This window comes from Anomaloglossus baeobatrachus, chromosome 3 (genome assembly GCF_048569485.1).
Source record: "Anomaloglossus baeobatrachus isolate aAnoBae1 chromosome 3, aAnoBae1.hap1, whole genome shotgun sequence".
Lineage (NCBI taxonomy): Eukaryota > Metazoa > Chordata > Amphibia > Anura > Aromobatidae > Anomaloglossus > Anomaloglossus baeobatrachus.
Window position 1 is genome coordinate 558,306,780 of NC_134355.1, and position 15,010 is coordinate 558,321,789.

Consider the following 15,010-nt stretch of genomic DNA (forward strand, 5'->3'; position numbering starts at 1 on the left):
TTGTAGGAAGATAGAAATCTCAACTCCAGCAAGAAGCCAGCACTGAAGAAATTAACTCTGCTTCCCACTGTAGTGATGCATCTTAAAAAGTAAGGACTGTAAAATATACAGATATAGTATTGTACCCAAAGATTAACACCCCTTTTTCACGCTGCCTGTGTGCTGCTGTGGATCTCAGAAAAGCTGCAGGAAAAGGCATTTCTTTTGTACTGTTCAATTTCCACAATGGTGTTAAATCAGGTCTACCAGAACAAATATATAAAGGTTTTTCAATGCACTTGGGGAAAAATGTACTTAGCCTTATTTTATTAACTTCAGCCTTAAGTTATAGTATCTGTTGTTTTAGTTTCATACTGTAAATCACTAGTACACATAAGATACCTAACAAGTTGCTCATTTTCATTAATTTGTCAATTTTTTTTTCTTTCCTTTCTGGATTGATCTTTCACCCTCACCTCACGGGTAAACTTTGTATTCAGTAAAGACAAATGTTCCCATTACTCAGATGGCAGGTGACAGTTGGTGCTTCTAAAATTCATAGAGAAGGGGGAGGAGCTAGAGGCCGACAGACGTTCTATTGCTAATTCTCCCACCGTGAGTTGCAGTTCTCCATAAAATGTTATGAGCACAAACTGACATCTCCCATCTCAGTAATAGGAAAAAAATCTGTGCTTGATTTGATGAATACAGATTTTACCCTTGATTTGACAATTTTGCGTGATCAGTTCAGGAGGAGAAAAAAGTGGATTTCTCAAAGCTAACCTGTCACCAGGTTTTTCCCTTATGAGCTGCGTCCAGCACCAGTGAGCCCTTATATACAGCAATACTGTATGTAAGAGCCTAGGTCGCTCTGTAGAATGTAAAAAAAAAAACACTTTTAGAATAATCGCCTAGTGGGTTGTCCGGTCTCTGGTCCGGTGCCTCCTCTCTACGGTGATCCCCGTTTTTCTTCTGAGGCCCATGTGTATGACGCATCCTACATCATGCACACTAGCCAGCAGTCAGGTCCTGCGCAGGCACACTTTGATTTTTTCTGCTCAAGTATTGTAGTCTACATGCATGGGCGGTCTTTAACCTTTCATCGTGCCTGCGCATTATAGTACTTTGGTCTGCCCTCAGCAGGACAGATCAAAGTGCACCTGCACCTGACATGATCACGTGACTTTCGGGGGTTGCCATCGTAGCACAGGGTCTTGTGATGACGCCTGCAGCTACGAAGTTTCACTTTCGTTTTCACCCGGCTCTGAGCAGGGTGAAACAAAGTGACTGAATCTGCTGTTTACAGCTGTATAGCTGTGATTAGCAGATAGATAAGAGCGATCGGCTTGCTGATTGCTATAGCCCCCTAGGGGGACTAGTAAAATAATAAAAAAAAAGTGAAAAAAAAATAATTAAATAAAAAAACCTAAAAGTTCAAATCACCCCCCTTTCACCCCATTGAAAATAAAAGGGTTAAAAAAATAAAAAATATACACATATTTGGTATCGCCGCGTTCAGAAATGCCCGATCTATCAAAATATAAAATCAATTAATCTGATCAGTAAATGGCGTAGCGGCAAAAAAATTCCAACCGACAAAATTACGTTTTTTTAGTCGCCGCAAAATGCAATAACAGGCGATCAAAACGTAGCATCTGCACAAAAATGGTACCGTTAAAAACGTCAGGTCGAGACGCAAAAAATAAGCATTCACTGAGTCTCAGATCCCGAAAAATGAGAATGCTACAGGTTTTGGAAAATGGTGCAAAACGTGCGCCACTTTTTTTGGACAAGCGTGTGAATTTTTTTTAACCCCTTAGATACAAGTAAACCTATACATGTTTGGTGTCTACAAACTCGCACCGACCTCAGGCATCACGTAGATACATCAGTTTTACCATATAGTGAACACGGTGAATAAAAGATCCCAAAAACTATTGTACGATCACACTTTTTTTTTGCAATTTTTCCGCACTTGGAATTTTTTTGCCGTTTTACAGCACACTATATGGTAAAACTTATGGTTTCATTTAAAAGTACAACTCGTCCCGCAAAAAACAAGCCCTCATATGGCAAGATTGATGGAAAAATAAAAACGTTACGGCTCTCGGAAGAAGGGGAGCAAAAAACAAAAACGGAAAGTGCCCGGGGGCTGAAGGGGTTAATGCAATATATTACAAACCTGAATGTTTTCATGTGTACTATTGATTTATAAATAAATTAACATGACGACTACTCGTTAATGTTAGCAGGTTGGTCGGCTATTTGCAGTTGTTTAGATGTGCTTTCTCCCTCTAGAAAACAAAATGAGATCTTCGTGTTCTTGTCTATGAAATAATGGAGTCACAATAACAAAGTAAAGCTTTTAAAATATACCCTAAAAGTTTGAATGTTACTAACCTGCGACCTTCTATAACAGGCAAGATTTAAAAGAGACCTTTATCGACAGCGGAGTGATGTCTGCCATAAAAGAATGGCTTTCCCCTCTTCCTGACCGCAGCTTACCTGCACTAAAGATCCGAGAGGAACTGCTTAAGATACTTCAAGAGGTGAGAATTCCTCATATACTTCTAGGATTTATTTCTCGGCCCTTCAGTAAGCTTATCTGGTCTGCGTTTTTTGGGGGGGGATTTACCATGTGTGACATAATTTTTTTTCTTTTCCTTTGTACAGCTGCCCAGTGTGAGTCAGGAGACTCTAAAACACAGTGGCATTGGTAGAGCTGTTATGTATCTCTACAAGCACCCTAAAGAGTCCCGGCCGAACAAGGATATTGCTGGCAAGCTGATAAGTATGTATATTAAAATCTTTATTTTTTTATGACCCGAAAATTATTTTTCTGTAATTGTGTAAGGGGGGAAAAAAGAACTGGAGGAAAAGCAATGACCACGATGATAGCGACGACACTTGCCTAATGATGATTTTAACCCCATTTGGTTTGTTGATATCGCCTCAGCTTTGATGTGCTACACATTTCATATTATTATCCAAGCAAGGAGCCACATGGTCTCGCCTTAATGTATCACATAGGTCATACTTCAAAAGGGCATGAATACGCCCCCCAGAATGGCCAAGAGGCAGCATACTCCAAATACAATTTGACAAAAGTGAAAAAAAGGGAGCAATTACATGCAATAAAGTTAGTTTTATTTCATATGTAAAAATTAGTAGAAAGGACAATAGAGGCATGGGATAAGGAACATACACCAGGGTCACGTGAACCACAAGATCAATTACAGTACAGATAATTAAAAAAAAGTGCCTGAGTGCTGGGTATATAACTATCAATAAAATTGTATAATATAAATATCCAAAAGCACAAAAAAAAAAATGGTTCCAGGAAGCCAAAAAACAGAATAGTTTGGAGAGGGTCACCTGGACTAAGAAGTATATGGCAACAAGAAGAAAAAGATTAGTAAAGGTCGATACCGCAAATGGAAATATGGGTAAGGCTGAAGCCTAGGCTCATAATATAAAGGGTTCAAGTAAGACCGATCACAGGCGGTGGATGAAATAGATGGATCAATGTAGGTAATAGCACCAGCCTAAGTGATCATGATAAAGGCTTACCAAAAGAAAGGCGGTTCGGGGAGCCAGTCCAGGAGGCCTTTTTGTTTGGGTAAGCCTTTATCTAATGGCCCAACATTCTGAGGCCTTATTTATTATGATCACTTAGTCTGGTGCCAAATGCGTTTTTTTTTTTTTAAAATATATGTGTAAATATACATATATACAGTATGTGATAAGATATAAAGTAATGATATAAAAGAAAGTAATGTAAAGTATAGGTTTTAACATATATGATGGTGGTAAGATAGGTTGCTCGTCACCCGACTGCAGGGCATGTGACAGTAGGGATTAGCCGATCGGGGAGGAGCGACTGCTGAGGGAGAGACTGATTCCATTTAAGACTTCAGTTGGGGAACGACCAGAGTACAGACGTACAAGTCCGTCTGGTCGTTTTGGTCACATTCTTCCTGTGACTTGTGGCAGGATGGAGTGAAAGACTAAGCAAGGGTAGTGAGAAAGTACCACGAGATTTTGGAAGGTGATTGCACCCAGAGACTAGACCAGCAGTGAAATCTGGGACTGGTCAAGCGATACTTGTGTTTTTAGGGTCTGTGGATGGGCGCTTAGTAGCAGGCCCCAGGTAGCTTACAGCTGAAAGGAAACGGGCCAACATGTTGGTGAAGGTGAGACGAGAATTCCGTCCTGGGCGGCAGATCCGGGAGCGTCACTGATCCCTATTGCTGGGAGATTGTGGAACCACGTGCAGACTCTAGAAGGACTCTCATGAACGTTATTTTTTGCTCAGCTGGGTTGTGGCAGAAGGTCTGGAATAACCGGGACAGTAACCTCTAAAATGAATGTTAAGGAACTGTGTTTTGTAGTACTTTTGTAAAGGAAACATCTGATAAGCTATGTGCCCCCTACATATTGTGCTTGGTCATCCACCAAACACTGTTCAGTAAAATCTTGTTTATGAAGAACCAGTGGTCTCCTTCCTTGAACTCTATAACAGCTGATCCTGGCCAGCCCACGCCAAGTCACATGTGGCCCACAGGTGCATACCAACCGAAGCCCTAAATATCACACACCAGCCAGGACCACAACATGTTTCCTGTGAAGTGGGGCTGGGGTGCCTACCGGAGGGAATCCCCGCCCTCGACTACTCCCCCGTGCCCCCGCTTTACAGTTTTCCAATAGACTCAAGAACACAAGGCATTCAATTTTGTTTTGTCACAAATGGACATTACACAGCCAGCACATGTCTCTAACAGCAGCAACTGCAACTCGTTTGTCAGTGCATTTTTTTTTTTTTTTAATTTATTTAGATGCCACAGTCAATCTCTAGCATTGGTATTACCTGGAGAAAAAATACAAGAATGTTAGATTTCCCCCTCCCTCCTTTTAAAGTTGGGTATCCAAACATACGTAAGTCTGTTTTTTTTTTATATGAAATTAATAGGTCAAAAATCCAGAATTTGTTTTTCATCCACACACCTCCCAGAAATAAAACAAAAATGAAACAAAGCTCCACAAATAGGTATCATTAACACCTTATCGACATTCTGGTACGTCCAATATCTGCTCCCTCACTTTGATGCATGCTCACACACTGAGCCGCCATCTTTCCCCGTACGTGTCGGTCGATCTGACCAGCTGACGTGTCTCTAATAGGTGTGGCTTGATCGGAGCTGTGCATGTTCACATTAAATCCTGCTGTCAGAGATTGCCAGTGGGATTTAACTAGTTGAGCGTGTAGTTTCCTCCCGTTGGCGGCCCTGTGACGTGATCGTGGAACGCCAATGGGTTGTCATGGCAGCCTGGGGCCAGCTAATGACCCCTATGTCTGTAATGATGTAGTTCCTGTGATCGCTGACTGAGCGTCGGCGTTTATAGGAAGTCAGCATTTCTGCTGTACATTGCAGTGCTTATCCACTATACAGCACAAGAAATCAGAAATTGCAGCTTCAAGCTCCCTAAGGGGACTGGTAAATGCAATAAGGAGTGGGGAAAAGTTTAAGAATAGAGAAAACATTTTCATCTCACATGGAAAAAAAAATCTTTCTGCATTTTTCAGTACATTATATAGTGACATGGTGTCATTCAAAGTGAAGACTTGTCTCTCCAAAAACATTGTCTAATATGTCAGGGTCAATGGAAACTAAAAATTAATCTTCTGGCTCTTTTAAGAAGGGGAAGATAAAAAAATAAAAGATAAGCTAAAAATTACCCCATCGTATAGGGGTTAATGATGAGAAAATACCATCCCGTGGTCCTGTAATGTTAGGCAGGCTGTTTGCTTGCTGTATTCAATGATTGAGACCAAAGTGTTTCTACTGAACACCAAGCCGCTCTTGTCCCGGCAGTCGGCCATGTCAAATAGCTGATTCTCAGCGTTGCCTTCAGGCGGACAAACAGCGGCAGCCTCTGATCTCTGGCTTGGCTTCATTGATCTTCTTATAGGTATATAATAAAGGATTTGCTATTTCTTTGTCGCTCTATTGGGAGACCCAGACAATTGGGTGTATAGCTACTGCCTCCGGAGGCCACACAAAGTATTACACTTAAAAGTGTAAGGCCCCTCCCCTACTGCCTATACACCCCCCGTGGGATCACGGGCTCCTCAGTTTTCATGCTTTGTGCGAAGGAGGCTAACATCCACGCATAGCTCCACTGTTTAGTCAGCAGCAGCTGCTGACTTTGTCGGATGGAAGAAAAGAGGGCCCATACTAGGGCCCCCAGCATGCTCCCTTCTCACCCCACTTTTGTTGGCGGTGTTTGTTAAGGTTGAGGTACCCATTGCGGGTACGGAGGCTGGAGCCGACATGCTGCTTTCCTTCCCCATCCCCTTAGGGCTCTGGGTAAAGTGGGATCCTATCGGTCTCCAAGCACAGGAGACCGTGCTCCGTCCACAGCCCCTGGGAATCTGCTGGACGTGGAGATGAGTATCGTCAGGGACAGGGCCCTGCTACATTAAGGTACTCTGGGTCCCCGTACAGATCGCGCACACACACCAGCATTGCTGGGTGTGTTAGTGCGCCGGGGACAGCAGCGCGGCGCGCTGGTGCTTTACTCACTGCAGCTTTGCTGAGTGAGTTTCTGTATTAGGAACTGCCGCGCCGGCCGCTGCTGGCGGTTTTTTACACTGCGGTGCGGCTGGGACTTGTGGTGCGCCGGGGACTTCCGCGCTGGCCGTGCTTATACGACGACGGCGCTTATAAATCGAGTCCCCGGCTTTTGCGGCCTAGTTCCGTTTCGTTCCCGCCCCCAGGCCTGCCAGTCAGGGGAAGGGCGGGACGCTGGTCAGAACGTCAGCGCCGAGGGCTGGAGTCTGCTTAGCATACTCCAACCCCCCTCACTAGGCACAGTGGGACGCTAGTTTCCTGCACTTTGTCTGGGGCACGCCCACGGCCCGCCCCTCTTCACAGGACGCCGGCAGCCATTCCTGTTTGCAGTCTGAGTGGAGAAGGGACACGAGCTCTGGGAGACCCAGGCACGGGATTCTGGCGGTCACACACCCGCTTTTCAGCGGGCGGTAAGCAGCCCTCGAGGGCTCACCCCACTAGTGCCGCAGTGTTCATTTGTACTTTATGCTTGTATGCTATACATTGCATTGTACGGTCGCTATTCTTGGCTATATACCCTCCTGATTGCTAGACAACAGCATGTCGTCCGCAAAAAGCAAAGGGGCCAAGACACAGGCTTTCTATGCTACTTGTACCGCATGTAAGGCTGTTCTACCGGCAGGTGCCACTGACCCCCATTGTGTGCAATGTTCGGCCCCTGTAGCACTTGCTCAGCCGGGGCCTCTGCTAGAGGTGGCCCAAGGAGAACCACCTGTGAGCACTGTCCAGGTGGCAGGGACGGAGTTTGCAGTTTTTGCTGATAAACTGTCGGTGACTATGTCTAAAATCCTTGAGACTTTGCAGTCCAGACCAGTAACTCAGACCATGGGCACTGTTGATTCAATGCTCCCTGGTTCCCCTCTTTTGGAACACATCCGTGCTCCGGGGGGGTCCCATGCATCCCGGGGTGATGGCTCTGACACGGACGACAGTCCCAGACAGCCTAAGCGAGCTCGCTATGAGCAACCCTCGACTTCATCACGCTGGTCAGGGTCCCAGCAGGAAGGCTCTCTGTTTGATGAGACAGAGGTTGCTGATCAGGATTCTGATCCTGAGACCGCTCTCAATCTGCATACACCTGATGGGGACGCAATGGTGAATGATCTCATAGCGTCCATCAATAAAATGTTGGATATTTCTCCCACAGCTCCTCCAGTGGAGGAGTCAGCTTCACAGCAGGAGAAATTCCATTTCAGGTATCCTAAGCGTAAATTGAGTACTTTTCTGGACCACTCTGACTTTAGAGAGTCAGTCCAGAAACACCACGCTTATCCAGATAAGCGTTTCTCCAAACGGCTTAAGGATACACGTTATCCCTTTCCTCCTGACGTGGTCAAAGGCTGGACCCAGTGTCCAAAGGTGGATCCCCCAATCTCCAGGCTTGCGGCTAGATCCATAGTTGCAGTGGAGGATGGGGCTGCACTTAAAGATGCCACTGACAGACAGATGGAGCTCTGGTTGAAATCCATCTATGAAGCTATCGGCGCGTCGTTTGCTCCAGCATTCGCAGCCGTATGGGCACTCCAAGCTATTTCAGCTGGTTTGGCGCAGATTGACACTGTCACACGTACATCTGTTCCGCAAGTAGCGTCCTTAACCTCTCAAATGTCTGCATTTGCGTCTTACGCTATTAATGCTGTCCTGGACTCTACAAGCCGTACGGCAGTGGCGTCCGCCAACTCCGTGGTTTTACGCAGAGCATTGTGGTTAAGGGAATGGAAGGCAGATTCTGCTTCCAAGAAATGCCTAACCAGTTTGCCATTTTCTGGTGACAGACTGTTTGGTGAGAGATTGGATGAAATCATTAAACAGTCCAAGGGTAAGGATTCATCCTTACCTCAGCCCAGACCAAATAAACCCCAACAGAGGAAGGGACAGTCGAGGTTTCGGTCCTTTCGAGGCTCGGGCAGGTCCCAATTCTCCTCGTCCAAAAGGACTCAAAAGGATCAGAGGAGCTCAGATTCTTGGCGGGCCCAGTCACGCCCAAAGAAAGCAGCCGGAGGAACCGCTACCAAAGCGGCTTCCTCATGACTTTCGGCCTCCTCTCTCCGCATCCTCGGTCGGTGGCAGGCTCTCCCGCTTTGGCGACATTTGGCTGCCACATGTCAAGGACCGTTGGGTGAGAGACATTCTGTCTCACGGGTACAGGATAGAGTTCAGTTCTCGTCCTCCAACTCGATTCTTCAGAACTTCTCCGCCTCCCGGCCGAGCCAATGCTCTTCTGCAGGCGGTGTGCTCTTTAAAGGCAGAAGGAGTGGTGATCCCTGTTCCTCTTCAGGAGCAAGGTCACGGTTTTTACTCTAATTTGTTTGTGGTGCCAAAAAAGGACGGGTCTTTCCGTCCTGTTCTGGACCTAAAACTGCTCAACAAGCATGTGAAAACCAGGCGGTTCCGGATGGAATCCCTCCGCTCCGTCATCGCCTCAATGACTCAAGGAGATTTCCTAGCATCAATAGACATCAAAGATGCTTATCTCCACGTGCCGATTGCTCCAGAACACCAGCGTTTTCTACGCTTCGTTTTAAGAGACGAACACCTTCAGTTCATAGCCCTGCCTTTCGGTCTGGCGACAGCCCCAAGGGTCTTCACCAAGGTCATGGCAGCAGTAGTAGCAGTCCTGCACTCTCAGGGTCACTCTGTGATCCCTTACTTGGACGATCTACTTGTCAAGGCACCCTCTCAAGAGGCATGCCAACACAGCCTGAACGTTGCGCTGGAGACTCTCCAGAGTTTCGGGTGGATCATCAACTTTTCCAAGTCAAATCTGACCCCAACCCAATCGATAACATACCTTGGCATGGAGTTTCATACTCTATCAGCGATGGTGATGCTTCCGCTGGACAAACAGCGTTCACTACAGACAGGGGTGCAATCTCTCCTTCAGGGCCAGTCGCATCCCTTGAGACGCCTCATGCACTTCCTGGGGAAGATGGTAGCAGCAATGGAGGCAGTCCCTTTCGCGCAGTTTCATCTGCGTCCATTACAATGGGACATTCTCCGCCAATGGGACGGGAAGTCGACGTCCCTGGACAGGAACGTCTCCCTTTCTCAGGCGGCCAAGGATTCTCTTCAGTGGTGGCTTCTTCCCACCTCATTGTCAATAGGAAAGTCTTTCCTACCCCCATCCTGGGCGGTGGTCACAACGGACGCGAGTCTATCAGGGTGGGGAGCAGTTTTTCTCCACCACAGGGCTCAAGGTACGTGGACTCAGCAAGAGTCCACCCTTCAGATCAATGTTCTGGAAATCAGAGCAGTGTATCTTGCCCTACAAGCCTTCCAGCAGTGGCTAGAAGGCAAGCAGATCCGAATTCAGTCGGACAACTCCACAGCGGTGGCATACATCAACCACCAAGGAGGGACACGCAGTCGGCAAGCCTTCCAGGAAGTCCGGCGGATTCTGACGTGGGTGGAAGACACGGCATCCACCATATCCGCAGTTCACATCCCGGGCGTAGAAAACTGGGAAGCAGACTTCCTCAGTCGCCAGGGTATGGACGCAGGGGAATGGTCTCTTCACCCGGACGTGTTTCAGGAGATCTGTCGCCGCTGGGGGAGGCCGGACGTCGACCTAATGGCGTCTCGGCACAACAACAAGGTCCCAGCTTTTATGGCACGGTCTCACGATCACCGAGCTCTGGCGGCGGACGCCTTAGTTCAAGATTGGTCGCAGTTCCGGCTGCCTTATGTGTTCCCACCTCTGGCGCTGTTGCCCAGAGTGCTACGCAAGATCAGGTCCGACTGCCGCCGCGCCCTCCTCGTCGCTCCAGACTGGCCAAGGAGGTCGTGGTACCCGGATCTGTGGCATCTCACGGTAGGACAACCGTGGGCAATACCAGACCGGCCAGACTTGCTGTCTCAAGGGCCGTTTTTCCATCAGAATTCTGCGGCCCTGAGCCTGACTGTGTGGCCATTGAGTCCTGGATCCTAGCGTCTTCAGGACTATCTCAAGAGGTCATTGCCACCATGAGACAGGCTAGGAAACTATCCTCTGCCAAGATCTACCACAGGACGTGGAAGATATTCTTAACTTGGTGCTCTGCTCAGGAAGTTTCTCCCTGGCCATTTGCTTTGCCTACCTTTCTTTCCTTCCTGCAATCCGGATTGGAAAAAGGTCTGTCGCTCAGCTCCCTTAAGGGACAAGTCTCTGCGCTATCTGTATTTTTTCAGAAGCGCCTAGCACGACTTCCTCAGGTACGCACGTTCCTGCAAGGGGTTTGTCATATCGTCCCTCCTTACAAGCGGCCGTTAGAGCCCTGGGATCTGAACAGGGTTCTAATTGCTCTCCAGAAGCCGCCTTTCGAGCCTTTGAGGGATGTTTCCCTGTCTCGCCTTTCACAGAAAGTGGCCTTTCTAGTAGCGGTCACGTCTCTTCGGAGAGTGTCCGAGCTAGCAGCGCTGTCATGCAAATCTCCCTTCCTGGTGTTTCACCAGGACAAGGTGGTTCTGCGCCCGATTCCGGAGTTTCTCCCTAAGGTGGTATCCCCCTTTCATCTCAATCAGGATATCTCCTTACCTTCTTTGTGTCCTCGTCCAGTTCATCAATGTGAAAAGGATTTGCATTTGTTGGATCTGGTGAGAGGACTCAGAATCTACATTTCCCGCACGGCACCTCTCCGCCGCTCGGATGCACTCTTTGTCCTTGTCGCCGGCCAGCGTAAAGGGTTGCAGGCTTCCAAATCCACCCTGGCTCGGTGGATCAAGGAACCAATTCTTGAAGGCTACCGTTCTGCGGGGCTTCCGGTTCCATCAGGGCTGAAGGCCCATTCTACCAGAGCCGTGGGTGCGTCCTGGGCATTACGGCACCAGGCTACGGCTCAGCAAGTGTGCCAGGCGGCTACCTGGTCTAGTCTGCACACTTTTACCAAGCATTATCAGGTGCATACCTATGCTTCGGCGGACGCCAGCCTAGGTAGACAAGTCCTTCAGGCGGCGATTGCTCACCTGTAGGAAAGGGCCGTTTTTATGGCCCTATCACGAGGTATTATTTTACCCACCCAGGGATTGCTTTTGGACATCCCAATTGTCTGGGTCTCCCAATAGAGCGACAAAGAAGAAGGGAATTTTGTTTACTTACCGTAAATTCCTTTTCTTCTAGCTCTAATTGGGAGACCCAGCACCCGCCCCTGTTTTTTTTGTATACACATGTTGTTCATGTTGAATGGTTTCAGTTCTCCGATATTCCTTCGGATTGAATTTGCTTAAACCAGTTTATTGGCTTTCCTCCTTCTTGCTTTTGCACTAAAACTGAGGAGCCCGTGATCCCACGGGGGGTGTATAGGCAGTAGGGGAGGGGCCTTACACTTTTAAGTGTAATACTTTGTGTGGCCTCCGGAGGCAGTAGCTATACACCCAATTGTCTGGGTCTCCCAATTAGAGCTAGAAGAAAAGGAATTTACGGTAAGTAAACAAAATTCCCTTCTTTTCTGACCGTAATCTTTTCACTTTTTAGTGAGAAGTAGCTTGAATGTAATTAACATTGCTGCAATAACCTTGTATTTTTGGAAAACCTACAGATGAATGGTCACGACCTATTTTTGGGCTGACCTCCAACTACAAGGGGATGACAAGAGAGGAGAGGGAACAAAGGGATCTTGAGCAGATGCCTCAGCGGAGGAGGATGAGCAGGTGAGTGTGACCTGCAAATGTACAGGTGTTTAACATAGAGGAATGGAAATCCAAGTGTTAGCTTGTTAGATGTGTAACACATTTTCTATTTTACCTGTTGTAAACATTAGGTTACATATAATAGATGTATTACTGTTCATAAGATGACCTTGACATAGGAAATACACTACTTTATGTCTTTATTCTGAGCAAATTAATACTATATTTCATTAGGCTGGAGAAGTAGGCAGGTTTTTCCTTTATCGTTCCTTTGGGAGACCCAGACCATGGGTGTTTAGCTTCTGCCTCCGGAGGACACACAAAGTACTACACTTAAAAGTGTAGCTCCTCCCTCTGAGCTTATACACCCCCTGGTGAGCCAGTCCTAGCCAGTTTATTGCTTTGTGTCAGGAGGCATACATCCACACATGCATTCTCATCTGATTTGTTTGACTTTTGGAAAGAGTTTGAAGAAAAGCGGGTCCATGTCTGGACTCCCGGCATGTCCCTTCTCACCCCACTATGTCGGCGGTGTTGTTAAGGTTGATTTACAAGGCTGCAGCCTTACATGCCGCGCTCCTTCACCATCCCTTCTGGGCTCTGGCTTGAAGTGGGAGCCAGCACGGTCTCCATGCCTGGCAGGAGTCCGGTCTCCATCCACAGCCCCTTGAGGATTCTGTTGGACCGGAGCACTCATCCCCAGGGACATGGCTCTGCGTCTCAGCAGCTAAGTACCTGAGACGTTTATGTTGGGGGTCCCGGTTCTTTATTGTAAGGGGAGAGTATGCTGTATGTGATTGTTTTAACTTTTCCGGCGGGTTCTCTAGCTTTTCCCTGAGAACCGCGCCGATGGTGCCTGCTTGTCGGCCTCGCCGCTTAAATTTAGGCCCTGGCTTCGCAGGAGGCCTAGTTTCATTTTCCTGCCCTCGCATGTCACTCATGCAGAGGGACAGGTTCGGCTCCTCCCGGCGGCCGTTCTACACAGGGGAGGGACACTCCCCACTGCTGGGGCGTCCCTCCTTCCCGGCAGGTCTCTATAGCCCTCCAGTTCCCGCTCTTTTATAGGAACGCCCTCTTCTCAGGCAGAGTTCACTCTGCTCTGGGACATCCTGCATTCTGCATCTCTGCTGAGGTGCTGCGACTGGGGGACCGGGCTTCGGGATCTGGAGGGCACACAACACTGCGCTCAGCGGTCTGGTAAGCCACAGCCGGTCTCCGGTTGTGGACCTCTGTATATTCTCCCTGGGGTTCATTCTCTGCAAAGCCCCCACTCCAGCAGCATGTCTCACATAAGGAGCAAGGCTCCAAAGCTTTATACTGTATGCGTTGCATGTAAGCTCCTGCTGCCTGAGCCGAGCACCTATCCACATTGTGATGTCTGCTCTAACTTGGCGGTGCCACAGCCTGGAGTCTCACCCCCAGTGGTCTCTCGGGCTGCTGCTGCACCTGTGATTGAACCCCCGGCCTGGGTAGAGTCCTGTTCTAGGTCCATATCCCACTCATTTGCTGAGTCCATGGGGCTTTTGTCCCGGACTTTGATGAATATGCATCAGCCCCCCTCACAGGGTGCCTCTAATACTCTTGACAGAGGACTCCTATCCTCTGACCTCCGTCCATCGGAGCTCACGGAGGATTCATCATCTGATCCCAGATCCCGTCCTTCTAAGAGAAGGCGCAGGGTTTCCTCCCCCTCCCCATCCCACGGCTCTGTCTCAAGAGCTGACTCTCAAGATGAGGAGGATGCCCTCACTGGGGGCTCGGAGGCTATGTATCCCATCGATTTCTCTGAAGGTGACTCAGATCTTAGTGATTTGATTGCTTCTATTAATTCTGTGCTGGATCTCAATCTGCCAGTGTCAGAGGAGCAACTCTCTTTGGCAGAAAAACATCAGTTTACCTCGCCTAAGAGAGTGAAGAGTGTGTTCTTTAACCACTCCAGTTTTCAGACCGCTGTGACCAAACCCAGGGCCTGCCCTGACAAACGCTTTCCAAAGCGTGGTTCTGATGACCGGTTTCCATTTCCACCTGAGGTGGTCAAGGAGTGGTCTCACTCCCCAAAGGTAGACCCTCCGGTGTCTAGGCTCTCAGCCCGGACCGTTGTGTCGGTGGCTGACGGCACCTCACTTAAGGATTCCACTGACCGTCAGATTGACCTTCTGGCCAAATCTGTGTATGAAGCTGCGGGGGCCGCGTTTTCCCCGACTTTTGCAGCAGTGTGGGCTCTCAAAGCCATCTCTGCTTCTCTAGAGGAGATGCATTCCCTCACCAAGGAATCTATGCCTGAGATGGTTACCTTAACTGCTCAGGCTTCAGCTTTTTCATCCTATGCCATGTCTGCCATGCTAGAGGCTGCTCACCGCACTGCGGTGGCTTCAGCTAATTCTCTTGTTATCCGCAGGATTTTGTGGCTTCGAGAGTGGAAGGCAGATGCTTCTTCCAAGAAGTTTCTTGCTGGGCTCCCTTTTGCTGGTTCACGGCTGTTTGGTGAACAGCTGGATGAAATCATTACAGAAGCTACTGGCGGGAAGAGTACTTCCATGCCACAAACCAAGACCAGGAAACCCGCCCAGGGTAGGAATCAATCGAGGTTTCGTTCCTTTCGTTCCTCCAACTGGTCATCCTCTAAGCCTTCCGCCTCGTCCGCTAACTCAGCCAAGGATCAGAAATCCAACTGGCGCCCAAAGCGCGTCCGCAGAAGACCGCAGGAGGTTCTGCCACTAAGGCAGCTTCCTCATGACTCTCGGCCCGCTCCAGCCACGTCCTTAGTCGGTGGCAGGCTCTCCCACTTTGGCGAC

General features: G+C 48.3%; 1 protein-coding gene across 2 annotated transcripts in view; it reads left to right on the forward strand.

Annotated features, from left to right (window-relative positions):
- The window catches only part of IWS1 (interacts with SUPT6H, CTD assembly factor 1), a 114,508-nt gene that overhangs the window by 78,287 nt on the left and 21,211 nt on the right, over nt 1-15,010 (forward strand). For both annotated transcript variants that reach the window (XM_075340842.1, XM_075340843.1), the window contains exons 8-11: nt 7-89; nt 2,399-2,528; nt 2,653-2,770; nt 12,125-12,236. In XM_075340842.1, coding sequence (XP_075196957.1) covers nt 7-89; nt 2,399-2,528; nt 2,653-2,770; nt 12,125-12,236 — 443 coding nt within the window. The remainder of the gene's footprint in view (nt 1-6; nt 90-2,398; nt 2,529-2,652; nt 2,771-12,124; nt 12,237-15,010) is intronic.